This window comes from Schistocerca cancellata, chromosome 8 (genome assembly GCF_023864275.1).
Source record: "Schistocerca cancellata isolate TAMUIC-IGC-003103 chromosome 8, iqSchCanc2.1, whole genome shotgun sequence".
Taxonomy (NCBI): domain Eukaryota; kingdom Metazoa; phylum Arthropoda; class Insecta; order Orthoptera; family Acrididae; genus Schistocerca; species Schistocerca cancellata.
In genome coordinates, this window is record NC_064633.1 from 343,288,966 (window position 1) to 343,314,347 (window position 25,382).

At 43.1% G+C, this 25,382-nt stretch overlaps 1 protein-coding gene across 1 annotated transcript in view; it reads right to left on the bottom strand.

Moving 5' to 3' along the window:
* LOC126095562 (lipase 3-like) overlaps positions 1-25,382 on the bottom strand; it is a 163,182-nt gene that overhangs the window by 86,490 nt on the left and 51,310 nt on the right. Inside the window, exons 3-4 of the mRNA XM_049910340.1 lie at positions 24,687-24,807; positions 6,721-6,967 (exon numbers count right to left, since the gene is read on the bottom strand). Of these exons, the coding sequence (XP_049766297.1) occupies positions 6,721-6,967; positions 24,687-24,807 (368 nt within the window). The remainder of the gene's footprint in view (positions 1-6,720; positions 6,968-24,686; positions 24,808-25,382) is intronic.

A 25,382-nucleotide genomic window follows, 5' to 3' on the forward strand; every position in this document is an offset into this window, starting at 1 on the left:
TAATCTAAAATATTAGAGTTATTCATAAAGAAATGAGTCACAAGCTGTAAAATGTGAACCGCTGAAGGGATCGTAATGCCTTGGTCTACGGAAGAAGGTGTGGAACCTATGAAGATGCTGTGGCCCCGAACTTGCGTTTAAGAGGGGCAAGGCGCACACCCACGTAACTACAGAGCAAACACGTGTTCCTGCCAGCCTTCCGCTACATTCGGTAATGCTGAAAACAGAGACATAGAGGCTTCAGAGGAAGAGCAAATGAGTTTATTGCCTCTTCTTACAGCGGAACGAATACGGGGAATGGAAATTCAATGGCACAAGTGTACGGATAGCACTGAATATCCGTTGGAATTCTGACGCTCAATCCGACCTCTGGGATAATGGCTACTACCGTAAGTCGCTGGTCTTCAAAAATGAGGGGTTCCACTAGGGATGGCGATTATCGCTGAAACAACCGGTTTTCGGTTATATTGGTTTGCTTCCACACCAGTTCAACCAGAGTGTTACAAACCACTCAAAATAACCGGTTTCGGTTTTTGTTCCTATTATTTCGCATGATAAACGTAAAAAGCGAACAGATTAAAAAATTTTGACTACTTCAGTTTCAAGAAACATAGATTTATAATATTGAATTAAATAGGAAAATATAAGAAAACTTAGTCGGTCCACTGTTCACTGCTTTCCTAGAAAAGTTATAAGTGGTTGACTAGTACAAAAAATCGTCAGTATTCTTCTACAGATTCTAATTTTTTCAAAGTATGTTCAAAAATCGTTTCGTATTCGGGGGTCATACTACTAATTGAGCATCAGTGCTGAAGGATGGAAACTGAGCTTGAAGAACTCTGTTTTTCGTGTTAATCTGTCCGTTTTAAAAGGCTACAAGCAGCTAAAGGTATATTATCTAGACACAGGCAACAAATCAGCTGATTTCTATTCAACTGTACACTATGAATGAACTGTTAAATTTTAAGTTTTCTTCTTATATTAGGTCACATTTTCTTGTGGCCTCTTCTGTTTTCATTTTTTTAAAGCAAATGAAGCGTTGTACTTCATTGCTACATCAATTCGTATAATATTTCCATACTAGGATTGGTGCCATTCACATATACAATTCATGTCCGACAACTACAGTGAGAAATTACCATTTAGATGAAATGGGACAAGTCTTGCACCCTGTACGTACACACGCCACCATCTAATAGGCCACGCCACATGGTAGAAGGGAAATTATTGTCTCAGCAAAGCTGCACCAATTCTTATGCTATGAGTTTGTTGCTCGTTTCTGTCGGCATTGTTATTAAAACGGGACTGATAGCTTTTCCCATTTTCTGTAAGGTGTACAACTTTGCTTCCGCCGTATGCCGATAGGTGGCGACAACGGTAAGTAGCGGTCGAAAGAAACTGATCGCAGACGTCAGGCAGTTAGCTTGAACCTCGGTCAACATAATCTCATTCAAACATTAGTCGATTTGTGTCTGCATCCTAAAGTTGTTCTTGATTGAAAATGTCAGTTTACGAGCCTAATTCTCGTCATTTGCGGGAGGTGTTACTGTTTTGTTTCAGTATGAAGAAATCAGCGGCTGAGTCTCATCGAATGGTCTCAAATACGTATGGTAAGAAGGCTATTAGTGAAAGAACGTGTCGTGCGTGTTTTAAACGCTTCAAGAACAGTGATTTTAACGTCGTAGACCGGCATAGTGGTGGAAGAGAGAATACTTTCGAAGATGCAGTATTGGAGACATTTCTGAGTGAAGACTCGCGTCAAACTCTTGAAGAATTGGCACTATTCGTGGGGGTAATACAACAAGTCATTTCAAAACGTCTCTAGGCTAGGGGCTTGATTTAGAAAAAAGGAACTTGGGTCCCGTGTGAGCTGAAACCAAGAGACGGTGAACGGCATTTGTGTGTTTGTGAACAGTGGCTTCAGAGGCAAAAACGGAAGGGATTTCTGCACCGCACTGTGACCAGGGACAAAAAATGGGTTCATTACGATAATACTAAACGCAAAAAATCATGGCGATATCCCGGCCATGTTTTTATGTCGACGGCCAAACCGAATATTCACGGCTCCAAGATCTTGCTCTGCATTTGGTGGAACCACCTCGCCGTCATGTACTATGAGGTGTTAAGATCAGGCGAAACAATCACAGGTGCTCGTTATCAAACGGAATTAATGAGTTTGAGCAGAGCATTAGAAGACAAACGGCCGCAATAGAGCGAGAGGCACGATAAAGTGACTTTGCAGCACGACAAAGCTCGACCACCCGTTGCAAAAGTGGTCAAAACGTACTTCGAAACGTTAAAAAATGGGAAGTCCTACCCCACGCGCCGTATTCCCCAGACATTCCTCCCTCTGACTATCACCTATTTAGATCAATGGCTCATGGCCTGGCTGACCAACACTTCCGATCTCATGGAGAAGTCACAAATTTGATCGATTCGTGGATCGCTTCAAAAGATGAACAATTTTTTCGACGCGGGATTCGTACACTGCCCGAAAGATGGGAGAAAGTAGGGGCCAGCGATGGAAAATACTTTGAATGATACATGTGTAACCAATTTGTTTCATTAAAGCCTCAAATGTTGGGGAAAAAACGGCGGAAGTAAAGTTGTACACCTTGTATAGTAACGCAATAGTTTCAAGTAATGCATATTTTACTAAAGAAAAATTTTTAAAGTAAAGTTTATTTAGAAACAAAAAATTTTAGCACTGCTGCTACAGCTAATTAATATCTCGATATTTTGCCCAGTTACTAGTAAAAAATAGGAGCACATGCTGTAAGCGAGACCAACAAATACTTAAAAATACCGATTATTCCGAACTAAAATGCTGGTAGCGATTTCCCATCCCTAGACCCCACCTACGCGCAATGGTGTCAGCACTACGGTCTGGCGTTCCAGTTCGTGCATCGTCGGCCAAAGTCATCCGTCATTCCTTGAATCGCTTGTGCCACGACTTGACCCTTGCAAAGAACATGAAGTATTCTTCGTACACATGTGGCATTGTTTGATAAAGCTCCGTTCCTTGCACTCCTTCCCCTCTCAGGTAACACACTACATTCCTTTGGTGTTCTTAGGAAGCCCCCATTTTCTATTTCCAGCTCTACTGATTGCCGTGGACGGTCCATCTCCATGTCCCTCTAGTGGCGAGTCTGGGGCCCTCAGCACTCTTACAGCGACCAAACCTTCTTCCGTAGCTAATGGCTTTGCGATCCCTTGAGTAGTTTTCATTTACCAGCCTCCGGCCCTAGTCTTTTTGAATTATCACAATACTCTAGACAAAACATTATCCGCAGATTTTATCAGGTAATCTCGGATAATTATTAGTACAGTCTTGGCCAGCATATATACACTGCCGGAAAAAATGCGTACACCGTTTTAGAGGTTTCCAATCCACTCAGTATTTATTTTGCAACAGTGCATATGGAGTACATGAATTGATTACATTTGCAGATCATCAGCACAAGCGGTTTTGAGGTGCAAAGTATCTATTCCTGTTGCAACACCCATATTACTACGAGGTTTAGCCTCCACAGGCGGCAATTAAACCTCTGCTTTTGCAAGCCATTCAATCGTACAGATGGCGATACGTTATGCCACGCCTGCTCGATCTGTTCAAGTAGTTCTGTGTGAGTTATTGGCTGACGAGTCGCGCGAGTGACTTGGAGGGAGAAGAGTGGAGGAGAGTAGTGTTTAACGTCCTGTCGACGAAGAGTCAATTAGAGACGGAGCACAAACTCGGAGTAGAGAAGGATGGGGAAGGAAATCGGCTGTGCTCTTTCAAAGGAACCGTCCCAGCATTTGTCTGAAGCGATTTAGGGAAATCACGGAAAACGAAAATCAGGATGTCCGGACACGAGTTTCAACCGTGATCCTCCCGAATGTGAGTCCAGAATGCTAACCACTGCACTACCTGGCTCAGTATACAAGTCACCTCTCACCGCATCATAACCAACATGTGATCGATTGGAGACACATAATCTGTCTGTTGCAAGACCGGCAAAAGAATGCGTCGAACAAAGTTCTGCACGTCCCGAGCGCTGGTTAGCGTCCCCCTACAGAAACACCAAAGCTGAACGACAGTTGTAGCTTATCGCACCCCAGACTATAAGGCCTAGGGTGGAGCCAGTGTGTCTTGGACGAATGCATTCTACAAGACAGTGCTCACCAGGTTTACGTCGTACGAGTAAAGGACCATCAGTGCGTGCAGGCAGAATCTGCTTTCATCGCTGCAGGCCACGAGGCGTCATTTTCCCTTGCAAGTGATCTTCTGTCGGCGCCAGTCGAGCCGTGCATGTCGATATTGTGGCGCGGCTGGAGGACGAGCTAGAGGTGTACATGTCGCTAGTCTCTCTGCTAATTAAGTCTCACTGCGTATAATCGGTTCCCAACAGTTCGTGTTGACTCGTCTGACCTGACAAGCCGTCTCATCTGTGCTGTGGTAGCTTCACGACCTGTGACACTGCCCTTGAAATATGACGATCCTGGCGAGCATCTACGAGGTGCGATAATAAAGTAACGAGACTGACGTAAAAAAAAAATGTTGCTTACCGTTTTAGTTAAGTTTAGTGTTGTCTCCTTCAAAGTAGTTCCCTTCTGATTGCACACACTTTTTCCAGCGCTTCTGCCATTGATGGTAATATTTCTGGAACTCATCTTCTGTAACATCCTCCAAGACCCTTGTCACGGCTTTTTGGACATATTGTGTTGTTTGAAAATGGTGTCCCTTCACCGCCGTTTTGACTCTTGGGAATAGAAAAAAGTCGCGTTGAGTGATATCTGGTGAATAAGGTGACTGCGGTAGTACTGAAATTTGTTTTGAGGTTAAAAATTGCTGTACTGACAGAGTAGTATGGGATGGCACGTTATCGTGATGCAGGGTCCAATTATCAGCAATGTTGGCACGAATACGACGAACTCTTTTACGATGTCTTTCTAAAATTTCTTTGTAGTAATATTGGTTTACTGTTTGTCCAGGTACCCACTCTTTATGAACAATTCCCTTGCAATAAAAGAAGCACACAAGCATGCGTTTCACTTTTGACTTTGACATACAAGCTTTTTTTGGTCTGGGTGATCCCTTTGAGCACCATTGCGAACTTTGGCGTTTTGTCTGTGGATTGTACTGAAAAAACAGCTTTCATCGCCAGTGATAACACGGCTCAACAATTCTGGATTGATTTCCATTTGCTCTAACAGATCGCCTGCCACATTTTTCCGTGTTTCTCGCTGTTGTGGTGTGAGATTTTTGGGGACCATTTTTGCACAAATCTTTCTCATACCAAGATCTTCAGTTATTATTAGACGAACCGTTTCTCGATTGATGTTCAGTTCTTCTGCAATCATTTTCACGGATAATCTTCGATCAGATCGTACGAGTTCACGCACCCTGGCCAAGTTGACATTCGTCCGTGAGGTTGATGGTCGTCCACTGCGGTCTTCATCTTCAACATTCGTTCTGCCTTCACTAAACATTTTATGCCAACAAAAAACTTGAGCTCTTGACATAACCTCCACTCCGAAAGCCTTCTGAAGCTTACCGTAAGTTGTCGTCGCGTTTTCAGCCAATTTAATGCAAAACGAAATGGTGTCCCGTTGCGCAATATTATGCGGTTCCGTTTCCGCGACGAGAGACACAAACACGTGTTAACGTATTACAGCACAACTGATGACTGAGCAGTTGCATCGATGTTCTGCTTGGAATAGAAGCAGCTTATAGGCCGAGGTCGAAGATATTGTGCCTACGCAGGCTTGCCACATCTTGTTAAGAAAATCAATCTCCATTACTTTATTGTCTTACCCCGTATACTGCGTGGACGTCCAGAATATAGTCTACACCTTTGAAAATATTCACGTGATCACTATACCAGGATCGTTGCACAACTGAAGTAGCACGTCCAACTCGTGTGACAATTCTTTTTGTATGTCCATCCTTTTTGCAGGAGGTCTTTGGGACGACGACCGTTTACTATTGTGAGAAAATGAAACACTTACAGCTGTCATTATGGTTTTAATTATTAAGTTGCACCCAGTTTTGGGGCTTCAATGCGCCATCTTCAGGCTGTAGTTGATGGGGAAGGTTTTGACACGATCCCTATATATATTGCATCAGTGGCCAGCATAAGTGGTTATGCAGACTATCTGAAAATTTTGGTGTCAGCTCTCCTAGGTTTTCAGATAGTCTGCGTAACCAGTTATCCTGGGCACTGATGCAATATATATAGGGATTGCATCAACTCCTTCCACATCAAATACAGCCTGAAGATGGTGCATTGAAGCTCCGAAACTTGTTGCCACTTAATAAATAGAATCTTAAGGACGGCTGTAGGCGTTCCATTTTCTCACAATGTGTGACGATCCTCCGAAAGGCCAATCCCGCCACTCAGAAAGCCACATTTTGAACCCTTTCAAACTCTCTCAGTTGGCTGTAGGAAGCACGAACGCGTCTCCGTGGCACGGCTGCCTGCTTGCTCCAGACGTTTCCACCACACACAGTCTTCCTACTGTGAGCATTTCCTATTAAGGGTAAGTAAGACACCGCTCTCTGGTTGCTACGCCAGTACTCTATCTACCGGCGGACGATGTCGAAACTGTTGCTCCCCAGACAGAATATGCGTTATCAGGTCAAATACGACGTCGTTTTTTCCAGATGCACCATTTTTTTCCGGCAGTGTAGGAAGAACAAAAGTTGAGATAATCGAGTGAGTGAAACGGCGCACATACAGTGATCATGCCGTCGAACCTGGCAGCCATGCGGATGAGTGGGCTGCGCACGTGGCTCATGAAGGCGACGGGCGCCATGGCGAGCATGGCGCGCACCTTGGGGCACATGTCGGGCCGCTCGGAGCACATCACGAAGAAGGCGGTGGTGCCCTGCGAGTAGCCGATGTAGAACAGCCGTTTCTGGCCCGTCACCCGCAGGATGTGCTCGATGCACGTCGGCAGGTCGTACACGCCCATCTCGTGCCAGCTGGCCCAACACACATACTTATTTCAGCAGGTTTGGATTTACTGACCTTACAACCAATAGCTTAGGAGGAGATCACGGTAAGTGCCATAACACCATTTCCTAGAAACTTCGCTCAGCGGGAGAGGAGTCAAAATAAGCGAACATGTGTCTAGCTTTATCCGCAGATCTGGGGGTTCCAAAACTTTTCCTCTAACAGAACATTTTGATGGAACATCTTGTTTATTTAGAAGGTTAACAGAATTTAAAAAATAAGAAATAGTTGTTTTACTCAGTGATAGCTCCTATTTTCAATCATAACTATCATACACCACTGGCCATTAAAATAGCTACACCACGAAGATGACGTGCTACAGACGCGAAATTTAACCGACAGGAAGAAGATGCTGTGATATGCCAATTATTAGCTTTCCAGAGCATTCACACTAGGCTGGCGCCGGTGGCGACACCTACAACGTGCTCACATCAGGAAAGTTTCCAACCGATTTCTCATACACAAACAGCAGTTGACCGGCGTTGCCTGGTGAATCGTTGTTGTGATGCCTCGTGTACGGAGGAAAAATGCGTACCATCACGTTTCCGACATTGATGAACGTCGGATTGTAGCCTATCGATTGCGGTTTATCGTATCGCGACATTGTTGCTCGCGTTGGTCGAGATCCAATGACTGTTAGCAGAATATGGAATCTGTGGGTTCAGGAGGGTAATACGGAACGCCCTGCTGGATCCCAACGGCCTCGAATCACTCGCAGTCGAGATGACAGGCATCTAATCCGCATGGCTGTGACGGATGGTGCAGCCACGTCTCGATCCCTGAGTCAACAGATGGGGACGTTTGCAAAGCAAAAACCATCCGCACGAACAGTTCGACGACGTTTGCAGCATCATGCACTATCAGCTCGGAGACCATGGCTGCGGTTACCCTTGACGTTGCATCACAGACAGGAGCGGCTACGATGGTGTACCCAACGAGGAACCTGGGTGCACGAATGGCAAAACGTCATTTTTCGGATGAATCTAGGTTCTGTTTACGGCACCATGATGGTCGCATCCGTGTTTGGCGACATCGCGGTGGACGTACATTGGTAGCGTGTATTCGTCATCGCCATACTGGCGTATCACCCGGCGTGATTGTGTGGAATGCCATTGGTTACACGTCTCGGTCACCTCTTGTTCGCATTGACGGCACTTTGAACAGTGAATGTCTTACGGCCCGTGGCTCTACCCTTCATTCGATCCCTGTGAAACCCTACATTTCAGCAGGATAATGCACGACCGCATGTTGCAGGTCCTGTACGGGCATTTCTGGATACAGAAAATGTTCGACTACTGCCCTGGCCAGCACATTCTCGAGATCTCCCACCAACTGAAAAGTCTTTTCAATGGGGCCGAGCAACTGGCTCGTCACAATACGGCAGTCACTACTCTTGATGAACTGTGGCATCGTGTTGAAGCTGCATGGGCAGCTGTACCTGTACATGCCATCCAAGCTCTGTTTGACTCAATGCCCAGGCGTATGACGGCCGTTATTACGGCCAGAGGTGGTTGTTCTGGGTACTGATTTCTCAGGCTCTATGCACCCAAATTGCGAGAAAATGTAATCACATGTCAGTTCTAGTATAATATATTTGTCCAATGAACACCCGTTTATCATCTGCATTTCTTCTTGGTGTAGCAATTTTAATGGCCAGTAGTGTAACTAATGCCACAGAAACTATTAGAAAAATTTAAAAAGTAATTATAACCATCAGCATGTCGAAAAATAATGCCACGTTATTAACAGTTTTTCGCAGAGCACTTCCCATGGAACACTAGTGTTACACGGAACACAGTTTGGGAAATGTTTAAAGTTTGCGGTTTACTTTATGTGTCTTTTAGCGCTTAACCATTTCAGTCGAAGTGGTGACGCAGCAGTTAGCATCGCTGCTTCACAATTTCGCACATTTTAGAAACCCGACTATTGTTTTTATCTATTTATTTATTTATTTTCATTTACCTGTTCATGTCAGTAGAAGATTACTAAACGAATGTGTAAAACTATAAATGAAAGCGACAAATATTTGAAATTGGTATCGGTGAAATTTGTGTAGTGTTTATTGACAGAAATATTGGTGGTACTGCGTATTTGTTCACGAGAAACAGCGTTCGCTCGGCCAACAAATAGATCCACTTATTCCTGCAGCCTGCAAGGGTGATGTCGTTTTCAACGATTTCTAACCTACCCAGCTGGTTTTGTCCACTTGAGGGAATCAGTAAGAGAAACACTTCATTTTCGAATTAGTTCTCAAAGATAACAGACAGCAGTGGAGCCTCCAGCAATATTAAGACAAAAGAATAACGAAACTGAGCCAATAGCAGGGACCACGCAAAACGATCTTCAGGACGAGAGTATTACGGAAGAATCTGTGGTTATTCAAACGAGTATGACAATGCGAGTCCTGAAATAACATGAGAAATCACCGATGCAGTTTACTACTGTACTGAACTGTTAGAAAAATTGGATGCAAATAATAAAACACAAACAATGACATCCAGCCTATCGAAAATCTTGGGTGAAAAAACGGCGGAGAAAATCATCGATCTTATCAACAGTAGGATGAACTCTTGACTACGGATGAAGCAGGTGAGGAGCCGACCATGATTTTGTGATTCATGGGGTGGACAGAGCGATTTTCCGGCAGTGTTATATCTTAGTGGGCGACATATGAATGTGTCAAGTCATGTAATTGCTTGACAGCAAGTTTCGTGACTTTTTACCTCAATGCGACAATGTTCGTTTACTGCTGATGTGATTATCGCATCCAGTTCGATCCACATTAATCACAAAATCATGATCGAAGTGCGATATTTAGCAGACGTTAGATGTTGAAAAGCCTCTGCTGTTTGCAATAACTCTTCGAACGTACGTTTTACCTTTGTGCTAACATATATGGTACGTTCGAATGACGAGAAATTCGTGGATGAAGATGGTATACCAACCTATTAGTTGAAAGTAATTCCTCTGAAGTATAAGCCGCTCTGTCAACCCTGTGACGTATACCTTTACTTGTAAATACAACATTTCATCTGGAAACTGCAGAGTTGCTCAACCCTCATTGCACAACAAAGACATATCAACTAGAATCGACGCAATAAAGATACATGCACTGATTCATAATCAATTGTAAGGGCCAAATTTTTTTTATAAAATATGTTCTGTTATGCGTGGTTTTCCGCGAAATCACTGCCAACGCGTGAAATCTTCAGAAATGTCAACGACGTTTCTTTCCCGAGTGAGATTCATTTGATGAAATGTGACCGTGCGATGCTCAAGGTGTTCAGAATTTCTGTGTTCAGAATATTTCTCCGATCGGTATCATTCAAGGGAATGCTCCAAATCATCCTGAGAATAAACATAAGAATAAAATGTAGGAATTAATATAAGATATGTTATATGATTAAATGTAAGGTATGAGAATTTAAGAAGATTACCTTTGTAAATGTCATACATACACTATTATACAACAAATGTATGACACTTATTGTGAAACTTAGTTCTAATTTTACAATTAATATAACGCCCTTGTATCCTCTAACATTATAAGAAACATTTGTGTAATAACCTACGGGATGTCCATAAATAAATGAAAAAAATAAAAATAAAGTAGAAACAATAATTGGGTTTTGAACACAGCGTGCGAGAGTGTCAAAGCTAACCACTGTGTCAGCATGCTGGTTAAACTGACTGCGCGCTAAAAAGCATCTGATGTAGGTGGAGAACTTTGATCACCGTTTTCTTAGAAACGGTCGAGAATCTGCTGATAAGCCGAGACACTTGTTCGCTTATTCGATATCTCTTCCACTGAGTGAGGTTTCTGCTAGAACATCAGGTTATGGCACTTGCCGCGTTATCCTCGTTAGTGTAATCATAAATACATCTACACAATTAATAGATTCTGCAGTGTAATTTAATATTATTTTGTGATTTTAAGGGTAGCTGCAGTAACATTCAGTGGGCGAATGGATAGCTACAACTTGTAAAGGAAGCAAACTGCATTCATAAGGATCGACGGACATGCAACTGGAGCAGTAATTGAGAAGGAAGTGAGACAGGGTTGCTACGCTATCTCTGCAGAGGGAGAAAACTAAGCAGAAAATTGGAAATTTGGAAATTTCAGAGAGAAGAAATAAAAACTTCGAGGGATGTTAATGACGCTGTAATTCTGTCAGGGACGTCGAAGGGCGTGGAAGAGCAATTCAAAGGAATGGTAGTGTTTTATGAATATTTGTAAATTCGGGCCGGCCGGTGTGGCCGTGCGGTTCTAGGCGCGTCATTCTGGAACCGCGAGACAGCTACGGTCGCAGGTTCGAATCCTGCCTCGGGCATGGATGTGTGTGATGTCCTTAGGTTAGTTAGGTTTAAGTAGTTCTAAGTTCTCGGGGACTGATGACCTCCGACGTTAAGTCCCATAGTGCTCAGAGCCATTTGAACCATTTTGTAAATTCGGTGTTAGTAAAATATGATTAATGGAATGTAGTCAGGCGATACTTAGAAACTGAGACTCCTACGTAGCACCTAACTTTTTCCATACGGTGCCGCGCGGGATTAGCCGAGCGATCCTAGGCCCTGGAGTCATGGACTGCGCGGCTGATTCCGGCGGAGGTTCCAGTCCTCCCGCGGGCATGGGTGTGTGTGTTTGTCCTTAGGATAGTTTAGGTTAAGTAGTGTGTAAGCTTAGGTTCAACAATGGCTCTGAGCACTATGGGACTCAACTGCTGTGGTCATAAGTCCCCTAGAACTTAGAACTACTTAAACCTAACTAACCTAAGGACATCACACACATCCATGCCCGAGGCAGGATTCGAACCTGCGACCGTAGCGGTAAGCTTAGGGACTGATGACCTTAGCAGTTAAGTCCCATAAGATTTCACACACATTTTTCCATACGGTCACCAAAATTACTTGATGTAGAAGCACACACTGACGGAAAAAAATCACAACGCCAAGAAGGAGTTGTGTGGCATAAATGAGAGTTTGTAGGCGTGTTTCTAGATCTGAAAGATGATGTCTATTCAAATTCCGCGTCAGTCGCTTAATAGTGACTCTAGTAGCAACGCTATCAGGACGCAAACCAGCTTTGCTTTAAATACACACTGTAACTGGTGTGTTGTACGACATTGAACCTGGTGAGTTGATGTTAGTCAAGAATGCCTTTAATGCAAAACTCCCACTGAGCTTGAGTTAGGTCGTGTAATATGGTAACGAGAAACTAAATGGTCCTTTTGCAGTACTTCAGGAAAGACTTGTCAAGAATGTAACCACCGTAAATGACTGCTGGCGGCGGTGGTCACGAGAATGTACAGCCGCAAGAACACCGCGCTCCGGACAGCCATTTGGCACTACCAAGAGGGAAGAGCATAGTGTTCGGCTTGTGTCTCTGGCGGATCGAACTGGATCTGCAACAGCAAATTGAGCTGTAGTTGGCACCACAGTGACGCAACGATCTGTTGTAAATCAGTTACTTCAAAGATAGCTCCGAGCCAGATCCAATGTATCGTGCATTCTACTGACCCCAAAAAACCGCCATTTGAGGCTTCAGTAGTGTCAAGCGGTAGCTCATCTGAGAGCAGGGTGGAGGTCTGATGTATTTTCTGATAATAGCTGGCTCTGCCTCGCTGAAAGTGGTGGGCTTGTGTTGGTTAGGAGGCCAGATGAGGGCCTGCAGCCAACCTGTCTGCCTGCTACACGCACTGGACCCACACCTGGAGTTGGGGTCTGGGGTGAGATTTCACGTGGCAGCAGGCGCACTCTCGTGGTTATCCCAAGAACGATGAGTGCAAATTTGTACGTCAGTCTGTTGATTCAACCTGTTGTATTGCCATTCATGAACAGTATTGCAGAGTGAGTTTTCCTACAGGATAAAGCTCGCCCACATACCGCTGTTGTAACCCAACATGCTCCAAAAGTCTCGACATGTTGCCTCGGCCTGCTCGATCATCAGATCTGTCTCCAATCGAAGATATATGGGACGTCATGGGGCGACAACTCCAGCGTCATTCACAAACACCATTAACCATCCCTGTACTGACCGACCAGTGCAACAGGCACTGAACTCCATACCACAAACTGACATTCGACATCTGTACAACAAAATGCATGTAAATTAGCATGCTTACATTCAATAATCTGGCGGTTACATCGATTATTAATGTACAAGTACTAGCATTTCACATTTCCAATGGTTTTTACCGTGCTTATGTTAAACTTGTGGTCTTGAAATCTTAATCACTTGAGAATGACACCAAGATTCAAATTATCGGGTGATCAAAAAGTCAGTATAAATTTGAAAACTGAATAAATCACGGAATAATGTAGTTAGAGAGGTATACATTGACACAGATGCTTGGAATGACATGGGATTTTATTAGAACCAAAAAAATACAAAAGTTCAAAAAATGTCCGACAGATGGCGCTTCATCTGATCAGAATAGCAATAATTAGCATAACAAAGTAAGACAAAGCAAAGATGATGTTCTTTACAGGAGAACAATATGTCCACCATCATTCCTCAACAATAGCTGTAGTCGAGGAATAATGTTGTGAACAGCACTGTAAAGCAAGTCCGGAGTTATGGTGGGGCATTGGCGTCGGATGTTGTCTTTCAGCATCCCTAGAGATGTCGGTCGATCACGATACACTTGCGACTACTTGCGACTTCAGGCAACCCCAAAGCCAATAATCGCACGGACTGAGGTCTGGGGACCTGGGAGGCCAAGCATGACGAAAGTGGCGACTGAGCACACGATCATCACCAAACGACGTGCGCAAGAGAGCTTTCACGCGGCTAGCAATATGGAGTGGTTCTAATAAAACCCCATGTCATTCCAAGCATCTGTGTCAATTTTTACATCTCTATCTACATTATTCCGTCGTTTATTAAGTTTTCAAATTTATACTGACTTTTTGATCACCCGGTATTTTCTGAAAATTCATTACTCTACATAATTTATTTTTTCGTGTTCTGATCTTTTCCCGTCAGTGTATAAAAAGCAGAGTGGCAATAGCATGAAAATCATTTCTGATATGTTAATTTCGAAAACAAACTAAAATGTCTGGAAGCCCTTGCTGAAGGTATTTGTTTCGAGTTTAAAGTGGACGAGAAACGCCTCAGACAAAAAGAGAATAAAAGCTTTTTAAAAGTGGTGCTTGTACAAATGAATGCTGGAGGGTCGATTGGTAAATCGTATAAATAATCAAGATATATTCAGAGGAATTATTGACGAGGGGAAATTATGGAAAACTGGACTAAAAGAAGGTATTTGTTGATAGGGCATATGCTGAAGCGAGAAGAAATTGTAAATATGGTGAGCAAGAAAGAGGAGGGGGATTAAAAATTATAGAGCAGATTACAGTAACCAAATTCAAATGGATGTGAGTTGCAGTAATTAATGCAGATATTAAGTCGTTTGCATGGAACGACCAACTTGAAGAGTTGCATGAAGCCATTCTTCGGGCTGAAACTCACAACAACGTCATATAACAACTGTACACAGCAAAAATCTTAAATTTAGACAATCATGGCATGACACCAGCTGTAGCCAGAAGAGAATAAGGAAAAATGAATGAAAACGCGTTGGCGAGGTATGTACTGAGTGTATAAAATGCTAATGCATCCTGATAAAATACAAACACATTACTACAGAGATAAAATCAAAACTACTTAATACATTTGGGTATTTTCATTAATGGACAAAAATATTCCATCTGTACTCCAGCAACAGTGCTAACCTCTAACTTATAGGTAGGCATACGGGTATAAATACTGTAGAGATTTATAAGAGGAAATAGGAGCTGCTAGAATACAGAAGCAGCGGCTATAACGGCTGTAAGCATTGGCGGCATGCTGATCACGTGTCCAACGACAATAGATCTTGAGGCGGCCGTCGGCCAGTTAACATAGGCTCAAGGCCTAATCTAGGAGTGGTGTGCTATTCATAATGATGGAAGAATGTACTCTTGTGAAAGTTGGTAACTGCTGCGCCACGAAACGAATACAGTTGTGTCAATTATTTACCCCCTGTGTCTCTGACTCCCTCCCTCCCTCTCTCTCTCTCTCTCTCTCTCTCTCTCTCTCTCTCTCAGGTAAATGTGAAATACAAAATTCTTAAGGCTTACGTGCTGACAAATTATTGGCTCGGGTCTCGGCTTCTTCGGCCAACATTTGTTTCATAATTTTTCTGACGTTTCACCAGCACGACTGGCTGGCACTGTCAAAGCTTCACACTTCCATGCTGGTGGTGGACTGAAATCTAGGTCGCAGCAGCAGGATCTACGTACCTGGCGCGCCAACATTCAAGGGCTTTTCCGTGGTCATTACTGCTGCGGTTCTCCCCTTGGCACCTGCAGCAGCCGTTCTCTGCAGCACGGTAATCCAGGATCCGTTCCCCTTGAGGCTTTCTTCTTTACTGTTCAAGCTGTTTTCTTATTTTCGTATTTCCATAGCTTCCTTGAACAACCTGGTGTGATAGCTTTTCTCTGCAGCAAGAACTTCTATGTCGGCGAATTTCACTATTCCCCACAGGTAGTCCACTTGCCCAATGGTGGCCAACTTTTTCATGAAATATTTCTAAGCGTAGGCGCGGGACTTGACAGCTTGTGGGACAGGTACCTCGGCGATACCTTCGTTGTGTGGAGCCACAGTGAAGAACAGTTCATTGACTTCGTAAGACACCTGAGCAGTCTCCTTGTCAATACAAAATTTAACGTGGAGGTAGAAAAGGAACAACAGTGCCCTTCCTGGATGTGTTGGTCACGAGGGACAGTGAAAACCTGAGACACAGCGTACATCGAAAACCGACACATGCGGACCAATACCTGCATAAACTATCAAATCACCACCTGAGTCATAAAAGTGATATGATTAGTACGCTCGTAAAGCGAGCAAAACGAATAGGTGAGCCGCAGCACCTCAGACGCGAGATGCAACACTTGGAAAGTGTTCTGAGGGGCAGTTGACAGTCCACCAGTTACAATAGAAAAGTCGCAGAATCAAACACTCGGTGAAGTGACACATCGGAAAAATAAACGTCGCGAACGACTTTTTTGCCGTGCATTCCTGGAGTGACGGACAATGGTCGTCCGCAGCTCGTGGTCGTGCGGTAGCGTTCTCGCTTCCCACGCCCGGGTTCCCGGGTTCGATTCCCGGCGGGGTCAGGGATTTTCTCTGCCTCGTGATGACTGGGTGTTGTGTGCTGTCCTTAGGTTAGTTAGGTTTAAGTAGTTCTAAGTTCTAGGGGACTGATGACCATAGCTGTTAAGTCCCATAGTACTTAGAGACATTTGAACCACAATTGGTCGTATATTGCGCAAACACGGCGTAAATACCAGTTGTAAACCGACGAAGAATGCCAAGGAGTGTCTCAAATTGGCAAAGGAGAAGAGGTACCCACTTCCAGTGTCGGTAGTACACCGTATACTATGTACCACATTTTACGGATTATAAGACACTATGGACTACGAGACGCACCTTAATTTTTAAGCATTTTTTTAATAACGTTTTTATCGTTTTATTGTTAGATTGCAAAGCCAGACAAAAAATTCTTGGTTTATATAACTGAACATAGCTTTAAAATCCCTGAAAATAGTCATCTGAACTTTCCTCTTCTTCCTCTTCTTCTTCTTCTTCTTCTTCTTCTTCTTCTTCTTCTTTATCATCATCGTTGTCTTCTTCATAAGTAAGATTGTCTTCACTGCCATCGAGAGGGCTACTTATGCCACACTCTTGAAAGATTTAACAATAATGTCAACTCTCACTCTAGACCACGACTGTTTTATCCACTGACACACTTGTTTGATTGTAGATCGTTTTAAAGCTCCCTTCAGCATGATTCACGTTGGGTTTCATCCACCATCCATTTGTTCCATTCTTCTCTCACTTACGCTTAAAATAGTTTATTTATCGGGACATTAATAGGTTGCAATTGTAAAGAAGTCCTCCCGCAATAACCACAAGCTCTGCATTTCGCTGTCTCAGTTCCTCTTTCACAGAATTTCTCAAATGACTACTAAACTGACCTAGCTCAAGTAGAGAACTCTTCTTCAATAAAGCACCTTTCCTACTCTACCACACTCCGTTAATTCATAATTTCATACCAGCCTCGTACATCCAGTCCTTGTCATGTACGTGAACAATAACACCTGGTGGTATTTCAGATGGTTTTAATATTGTTTTGAGCTCGAAAATTCTCATTGGGTAAAGTTTAGTACTGTCAGCACAGCGTGAAAGGACAACAGTGTAGTGGCTTTTTTCACGTCCATTTGTTTTTATAGTTACAGTTTTACCACTTTTCGCGGCAATAGTTCTGTTACTAGGTACATCAAATTTCAGAGGAGTTTCGTCCATATTCACTATTTGGCTTAGTTCGACACTGGTTTTCTTTCGACGTTGAATAATAAAGCGAGGGAAAGATAATATTTTCTCTCAACATTTTTGTGGCCTTTTCTGAGATATTTTGGTTTTGGTTCGCATGCTAAGTCCATGACGCTTCATAGCACCGACCAACTCCACCACTAAAGTCTGTTAAGTTCTACTGTAGTGCTAGCTTACGAGCGAGCATTGGAATAATTTTTGTATTAATTTGAATATCAAGTTGACGGTATCCTTGAATCCATTTCTATACGTTATCTTCTACTTTTTGGCCATTTTGCATTCAGTCCTCTATTTGCACATTTAGTCTTCCTCAATTTTTTCAGTTGTTCTTTACTATCTGGCCAATCGCGAATGGTTTTTTTTCTGTTGGTGGAGGGCCGAAAAGCAACTCAGCTGCTCTATTTCCATGTTCTGCATTTACTTTCAACTTATAGCCCGCCTCACACGAGTGGTTCAAATGGCTCTGAGCACCATGGGACTTAACATCTGAGGTCATCAGTCCCCTAGACTTAGAACTACTTAAACCAAACTAAGCTAAGGACATCACACACATTCATGCTCGAGGCAGGATTCGAAGCTTTGATCGCAATAGCAGCGCAATTCCGGACTGAAGCGCCTAGAACCGCTCGGCCACAACGGCTGGCTCTCATGTGAGTACCTTTTAGTTTCTTCCGTTACGAAACGAGCGATTAACAAAAGTATTATACTGTTATCCATCATACAAATCACCTTCAGTCCAGTTTCACTAGCACCGTAGACTGCAAAGACTCATCATAGGTTAGACAGTGTTTGGTTTTGTGATAGCGCGGCTGGAGGGGATTCCCCCGCAACTCATGTTCGTCGCATCGTGTACTGCTGCTGCCAGTTGAATCAATGTTGCCGGACAGAGGTATGTTTCACGCATCATCAGATACATGGCCATTAAGAAGGCGGGAAGTATAAATCAAATACGTGGACATTTTTATATTAATTTCGAGTATAAGACGCACCTGAATTTTAATGGCAATTTTTCGAAGAAAAAAGTGAGTCTTATAGTCCGTAAAATACAGTACACGTGGAAAAGTCTACTTTGGAATGACTGGACGATCAATCAACACCAGCATCACCAAGCATAAGCGGGTTGCAGTTTGGGGCAGGTAGAGAAATTGGCCACGGCTGTATGAGACCGATCACATAGTGAAATTCGACGACACGGAAGTTCTTGTTGTAGAGAAGAGCTATCACACCTGTTTGTTCAGGGAAGCTTTAGAGCCGGCCGGAGTGGCCGAGCGGTTAAAGGCGCTACAGACTGGAACCGCACGACCGCTACGGTCGCAGGTTCGAATCCTGCCTCGGGCATGGATGTTTGTGCTGTCCTCAGGTTAGTTAGGTTTAAGTACACTCCTGGAAATGGAAAAAAGAACACATTGACACCGGTGTGTCAGACCCACCATACTTGCTCCGGACACTGCGAGAGGGCTGTACAAGCAATGATCACACGCACGGCACAGCGGACACACCAGGAACCGCGATGTTGGCCGTCGAATGGCGCTAGCTGCGCAGCATTTGTGCACCGCCGCCGTCAGTGTCAGCCAGTTTGCCGTGGCATACGGAGCTCCATCGCAGTCTTTAACACTGGTAGCATGCCGCGACAGCGTGGACGTGAACCGTATGTGCAGTTGACGGACTTTGAGCGAGGGCGTATAGTGGGCATGCGGGAGGCCGGGTGGACGTACCGCCGAATTGCTCAACACGTGGGGCGTGAGGTCTCCACAGTACATCGATGTTGTCGCCAGTGGTCGGCGGAAGGTGCACGTGCCCGTCGACCTGGGACCGGACCGCAGCGACGCACGGATGCACGCCAAGACCGTAGGATCCTACGCAGTGCCGTAGGGGACCGCACCGCCACTTCCCAGCAAATTAGGGACACTGTTGCTCCTGGGGTATCGGCGAGGACCATTCGCAACCGTCTCCATGAAGCTGGGCTACGGTCCCGCACACCGTTAGGTCGTCTTCCGCTCACGCCCCAACATCGTGCAGCCCGCCTCCAGTGGTGTCGCGACAGGCGTGAATGGAGGGACGAATGGAGACGTGTCGTCTTTAGCGATGAGAGTCGCTTCTGCCTTGGTGCCAATGATGGTCGTATGCGTGTTTGGCGCCGTGCAGGTGAGCGCCACAATCAGGACTGCATACGACCGAAGCACACAGGGCCAACACCCGGCATCATGGTGTGGGGAGCGATCTCCTACACTGGCCGTACACCACTGGTGATCGTCGAGGGTACACTGAATAGTGCACGGTACATCCAAACCGTCATCGAACCCATCGTTCTACCACTCCTAGACCGGCAAGGGAACTTGCTGTTCCAACAGGACAATGCACGTCCGCGTGTATCCCGTGCCACCCAACGTGCTCTAGAAGGTGTAAGTCAACTATCCTGGCCAGCAAGATCTCCGGATCTGTCCCCCATTGAGCATGTTTGGGACTGGATGAAGCGTCGTCTCACGCGGTCTGCACGTCCAGCACGAACGCTGGTCCAACTGAGGCGCCAGGTGGAAATGGCATGGCAAGCCGTTCCACAGGACTACATCCAGCATCTCTACGATCGTCTCCATGGGAGAATAGCAGCCTGCATTGCTGCGAAAGGTGGATATACACTGTACTAGTGCCGACATTGTGCGTGCTCTGTTGCCTGTGTCTATGTGCCTGTGGTTCTGTCAGTGTGATCATGTGATGTATCTGACCCCAGGAATGTGTCAATAAAGTTTCCCCTTCCTGGGACAATGAATTCACGGTGTTCTTATTTCAATTTCCAGGAGTGTAGTTCTAAGTTCTAGGGGACTTATGACCACAGCAGTTGAGTCCCATAGTGCTCAGAGCCATTTGAACCATTTTTGAAGCTTTAGAAATACACAAATATGACAAATGCTTGCAAAAGGCAGAAGAACGCCTCAAAGTGAACGGATCCTGGATCCCGGTGCTACTGAGAACGACTGTTGCAGGTAGCAAGAGCAGAACCGCAGTGGTAGTGAGCACGGAAAAGCCCCTGGAAGTGTGTGCGCCACGTACATACAGTCTGCGGCCGCGAGCTCAATCCACCACGAGCAGTAGAGGATGAAGCTTTGACATTTCCAGCCACTCGTGCTGACGAAACGTCATAAAAATGTCAAACAAACGTTGGCCTAGGAATCCGAGACAGAAGCCCACAGGCAATTTGTAAATGTAAAATATTCACTGACACAGTAAAAACATTTTCATTCACTTGCACTGGTATGTGAGGAAACATCAGGCTTGTATGAATATCGTCGACTGTTTATTCAGTAAATGAACATCATGCAACTTTCAGGACGTCCTTTGGTTAAAGGACTCTCCGCGAGAGACCCAGCGACATTAACCACCAGATAATGGAGACGACTTACTGAACTCAGTTAAGGAATAGTGTGGTCTATTAAATATTAATAGTAGCTCACTTCCGTGTCTAAATCCATTTTCCTCTTCACCAATAAGAATTTCTGAAATTGTGTTAAGCCTGCTATGTATTGTTCTTGTCTATTATTAAGAACATACTGTGTTGAGGAGCCACAGCTGCATAATTTTTGCATTTACCTTTTTGAAACCAGGTATATAAATTCTGCGTTTTTTTCATGTTTCGTACATTTTACAACATAGATTGTGTTAAAACTTACTGTGTAGCATCACGCTCTGTAGGTCAATAATTCTAATTTTATTCTATTTGCTCCGGTAGCTTTCTTACAATTCGTATGAAGGGTTTTTGAAACAGTTCAGTTGTTCTCAGGTGAACTTACTCAAGTTGATTGTGTTCTTTTTTTTATTTTATTTTATTTTTTTTTTTTGACAGAATTTTCTACTGGCACTGTAGTCTTTGTAGTGCTACATCCTTTGATCTCTACTTTCCACACCTGTTGTTATATTGTTCTCTCTCTCTCTCTCTCTCTCTCTCTCTCTCTCTCCCCTGTTAATTCTTTTCAAATTTTGTAGCTGTAAGCCTGTCAGCATGAATACCATTTTCCATTTGAATTAGAAATTCGTTTCAAGGTACTCGTTATGGTATCTTTTCCACATTTTTTTCACCGTTTCTTTGTTATCTATTAACTTTTGTTGTAGATATATCTAATCAGACTTCCTTACACTCTCTCTTGTTGCCTTATTCGGCATCTGCAGACTTCTGCATCTGCTTCTCATTTTCTTCTTTTTAGCGAGGGATTCAATGCGTGATGTTTATAATAGTTTCCACAACGAAACTTTGTCTCGAAACCTGACCGAAAATCCAAAGAAATTCTGGTCGTATGTGAAGTATGCTAGCGGCAAAACACAATCAATGCCTTCTATGAGCGATAGTAGTCGAGATACTATCGAAGACAGTGCTGCAAAACAGAGCGACTAAATACAGCCTTCCGAAATTCCTTAACCAAAGAAGACGAAGTAAATATTCCAGAAATCGAATCAAAAACAGTTGTTAACATGAGTAACGTAAAAGTAGATATCGTCGGAATAGTGAAGAAACTTAAATCACTTAATAAAAGCAAGTCTTCTGGTCCAGACTGTCTACCAATTAGGTTCCTTTTAGAGTATGCTGATGCAATACCTACATACTTAACATCACATACGACCGTTCCATCGAAGAAAGATTCGTACCCAAAGACTCTTAAGTTGAATAAGTCACACCAATATTCAGGAAAGGTAGTAGGAGTAATACACTAAATTATATTCCCATATCATTCACGTCGATATGCATCAGGATTTCGGAACATATATTGTGTTCGAACATTATGAGTTACCTCGAAGAAAACGGTCTATTTACACACAGTCAACACGGATTTAGAAAACATCGCTCCTGTGAAACACAACCAGCTCTTTACTCCCAGGAAGGGTTGAGTGCTATTAACAAGGGATTTCAAATGGATTCCGCGTTTATGGATTTCCGGAAGGCATTTGACACTGTACCACACAAGAGACTTGTAGTTAAATTGCGTGCTTATGGAATATCGCATCAGTTGTGTGACTGGATTCGTGATTTCCTGTCAGAGAGATTACAGTACATAGTAATTGACGGAAAGTCATCTAGCAAAACAGAAGTGATTTCTGGCTTTCCCCAAAGTAGCGCTATAGGCCCTTTGCTGTTCCTTATCAATATAATCAATTTGGGAGACAATCTGAGCAGCTGTCTTAGGTTGTTTGCAGATGACGCTGTCGTTCAATGACTAGTAAAGTCATCAGAAGATCAAAACGAATTGCAAAACGATTTAGAAAAGATATCTGCATGATGCGAAAATTGGTAATTGACCCTAAATAACGAAAAGTATTAGGTCAACCACGTGAGTGCTAAAAGGAATCCGTTAAACTTCGGTTACACAATAAATCAGTCAAATCTGAAGGCCGTAAATTCAACTAAATACCTAGGAATTACAATTACGAACAATTTAAATTGGAAGGAACGCACAAAATAACGAAAAGTATGAGGTCAACCACGTGAGTGCTAAAAGGAATCCGTTAAACTTCGGTTACACAATAAATCAGTCAAATCTAAAGGCCATAAATTCAACTAAATACCTAGGAATTACAATTACGAACAATTTAAATCGGAAGGAACACACAGGAAACGTTGTGGGGAAGGCTAACCAAAGACTGCACTTTATTGGCAGGACACTTAGAAAATGTAACAGTTCTACTAAGGAGAACTGTCTACACTACGCTTTTCCGTCCTCTTTTAGAATACTGCTGTGTGGTGTAGGATCCTTGCCAGACAGGAATAACGAAGTACATCGAAAAAGTTCAAAGAAGGGCTGCAAGTTTTGTATTATTGCGAAATAGGGTAGAGAGTGTCGCTGAAATAATACAGGATTTTAGATAGACATCATTAAAACAAAAGCGTTTTTCATTGCGGAGGAATCTCCTCACTAAATTCAAATCACCAACTTTCTCCTCCGAATGAGAAAATACTTTGTTGACGCCGACCTACATAGGGAGAAACGATCACCAGGATAAAATAAGGGAAATCAGAGCTCGCATAGAAAGATATAAATGTTCGTTCTTTCTTCGCGCTATATAAGATTGGAATAATAGAGAATTGTGAAGGTAATTCGATGAACCTTCTGGCAGGCACTTGAATGAGATTTTCAGAGTATCCATGTAGATGTAGATGTAGATGTAGATGAAGGGCTTCTATAGCTCTCTGTTGTATGTAGCGATGAACTTTCTGCCACACCGTCACCAAATAGTTTCTTGTAAGTAGTCCTAAGAAAAACTCTATCAGTCTGTTTCCTGCTGGACACCTTCACTTTTTCCACATGTCATACTTAGCATATACAATAAAGTGATCTGAATAAATTTCATTTCCCCTGAAGGCTTTTACACTTATGAACTAAGTTATTAGGTTATTGTTTATTAAAAAATGCTTTATTGTGGCTTACTGACTGGAGTTTACCTCGTAAAGGTATTTTTGTAAGTATTACCTTGTACATTTGAAAGTAAAAAACCGTAGCATGATAGGTGGTAATTCTTTTTGTTAATCTTATGAGTGTGACGTTGCAGCTGTTGACGGAAGTTTTTATTTTCTTCCTTATTTTCCTCTCAGGAATGCATACTTCCACTACAGCGACGTAACATCTATGTACTCTCTGTCCCAACCAATAAAAATTTAGTTTTCAATGCTTGATACCGGCTTTTTTTGCAAGAACGTGGCTGCCACGATAGCTTCTGCCCGTAGTGTAATATATTTATAATTTATTATACACGAATTGACTAATTTCGTTTCTTTAATTTTCGTGTTTGTTTCTATAATGGCTGTTTTGCTATATTTATTGTTTTCAGTACTTTTATAGTACCCCGCATACCACAAAGAAAGCCACTGGTCTAAACCTTCTCTTATTGATTGTTATCCTAACATTTTTCACCTAGTTGTAATTCGTAGAGTCTGAGTTACATTACAGACGTGCGACAATTGGAATCAGCGTTTAATAGAGGAGTTGATCCAGATTTCAAGTTGCTACTTTGATAATGTTTGGGTAATATACAAGTTGAATACGGAAAAAGGAGCACATTCACATTGAAGCAATATCCCCACAAGAATGAAGTATCTAAAAGGAAGAGTAAACATGTGTTTCGTTAATCCTTAGCTGAAGTTGTGAAGATATATATAGAATTAGAAAGAATGTGTGAAAGTAGAACAACACTAAAGTTACGTAAAGAAGACTGTACAAATTAACAATGAAGCAATAAAACTTGGTGCTAAGCTTTCGTTTTAATATGTAAATTTATACCAGTTATTTCTCAAAATTTAGTCACTAATGGGACAGGTCCTTACTGTTCCGCACCTGAAATTCCAGAACTTCTGCTTGTCACGCACTGGGTGCAGCGTGGTGTGGTTCCTGGAGTAGATGTTGCCCCGTGTGTTGCCTAGCCACACGTCGTAGCCCTCATCCACCAGAATATAAGCTGCCGCAAACAGAGAATAACCTGACGACTGGAAAAAGCTATAATTAACACAGCCGTAATGCACTGTAAGACCCCTTTAGCATTCATAATTACTTGAATCTTTCGGTAGACTCAATTTATATGTAAAACACTACTTTCATTTCGTGGGTGGTTCAAGAGATCGAATCGATGTTGTAAGAAAATGAAACGTTCCGCAAATATTTCCAAGATATGTACTAAAACTAAAAGGCGAAGCAGCCACAATTGACTATGTTGGTGTAAACGCCGCCAACTGAGACTCTAGTGCCAGGGTCGTTATTGTATTAAAGCAGTAGACTACTTGTTTCCTCAAAGGTTGTTTACTTAAGTACGAGTAAGTACAAACCATTTACATAGTAGTCCTACGATCATTCTAATACGCTAAAAGATGACACATAATTCCTTTTACTTGTACAACTATCATACTTCTTCCTTTATCTACAATGCCTGGCAAAAAAAGTGAAGCACCCAAAAGGGAGGAAGAAACAAAATGAAACTTTACGGAGACGGAGGGTATGTGATGTTATTTCAGAGATTGTAGAATCGAGTCAAATTTA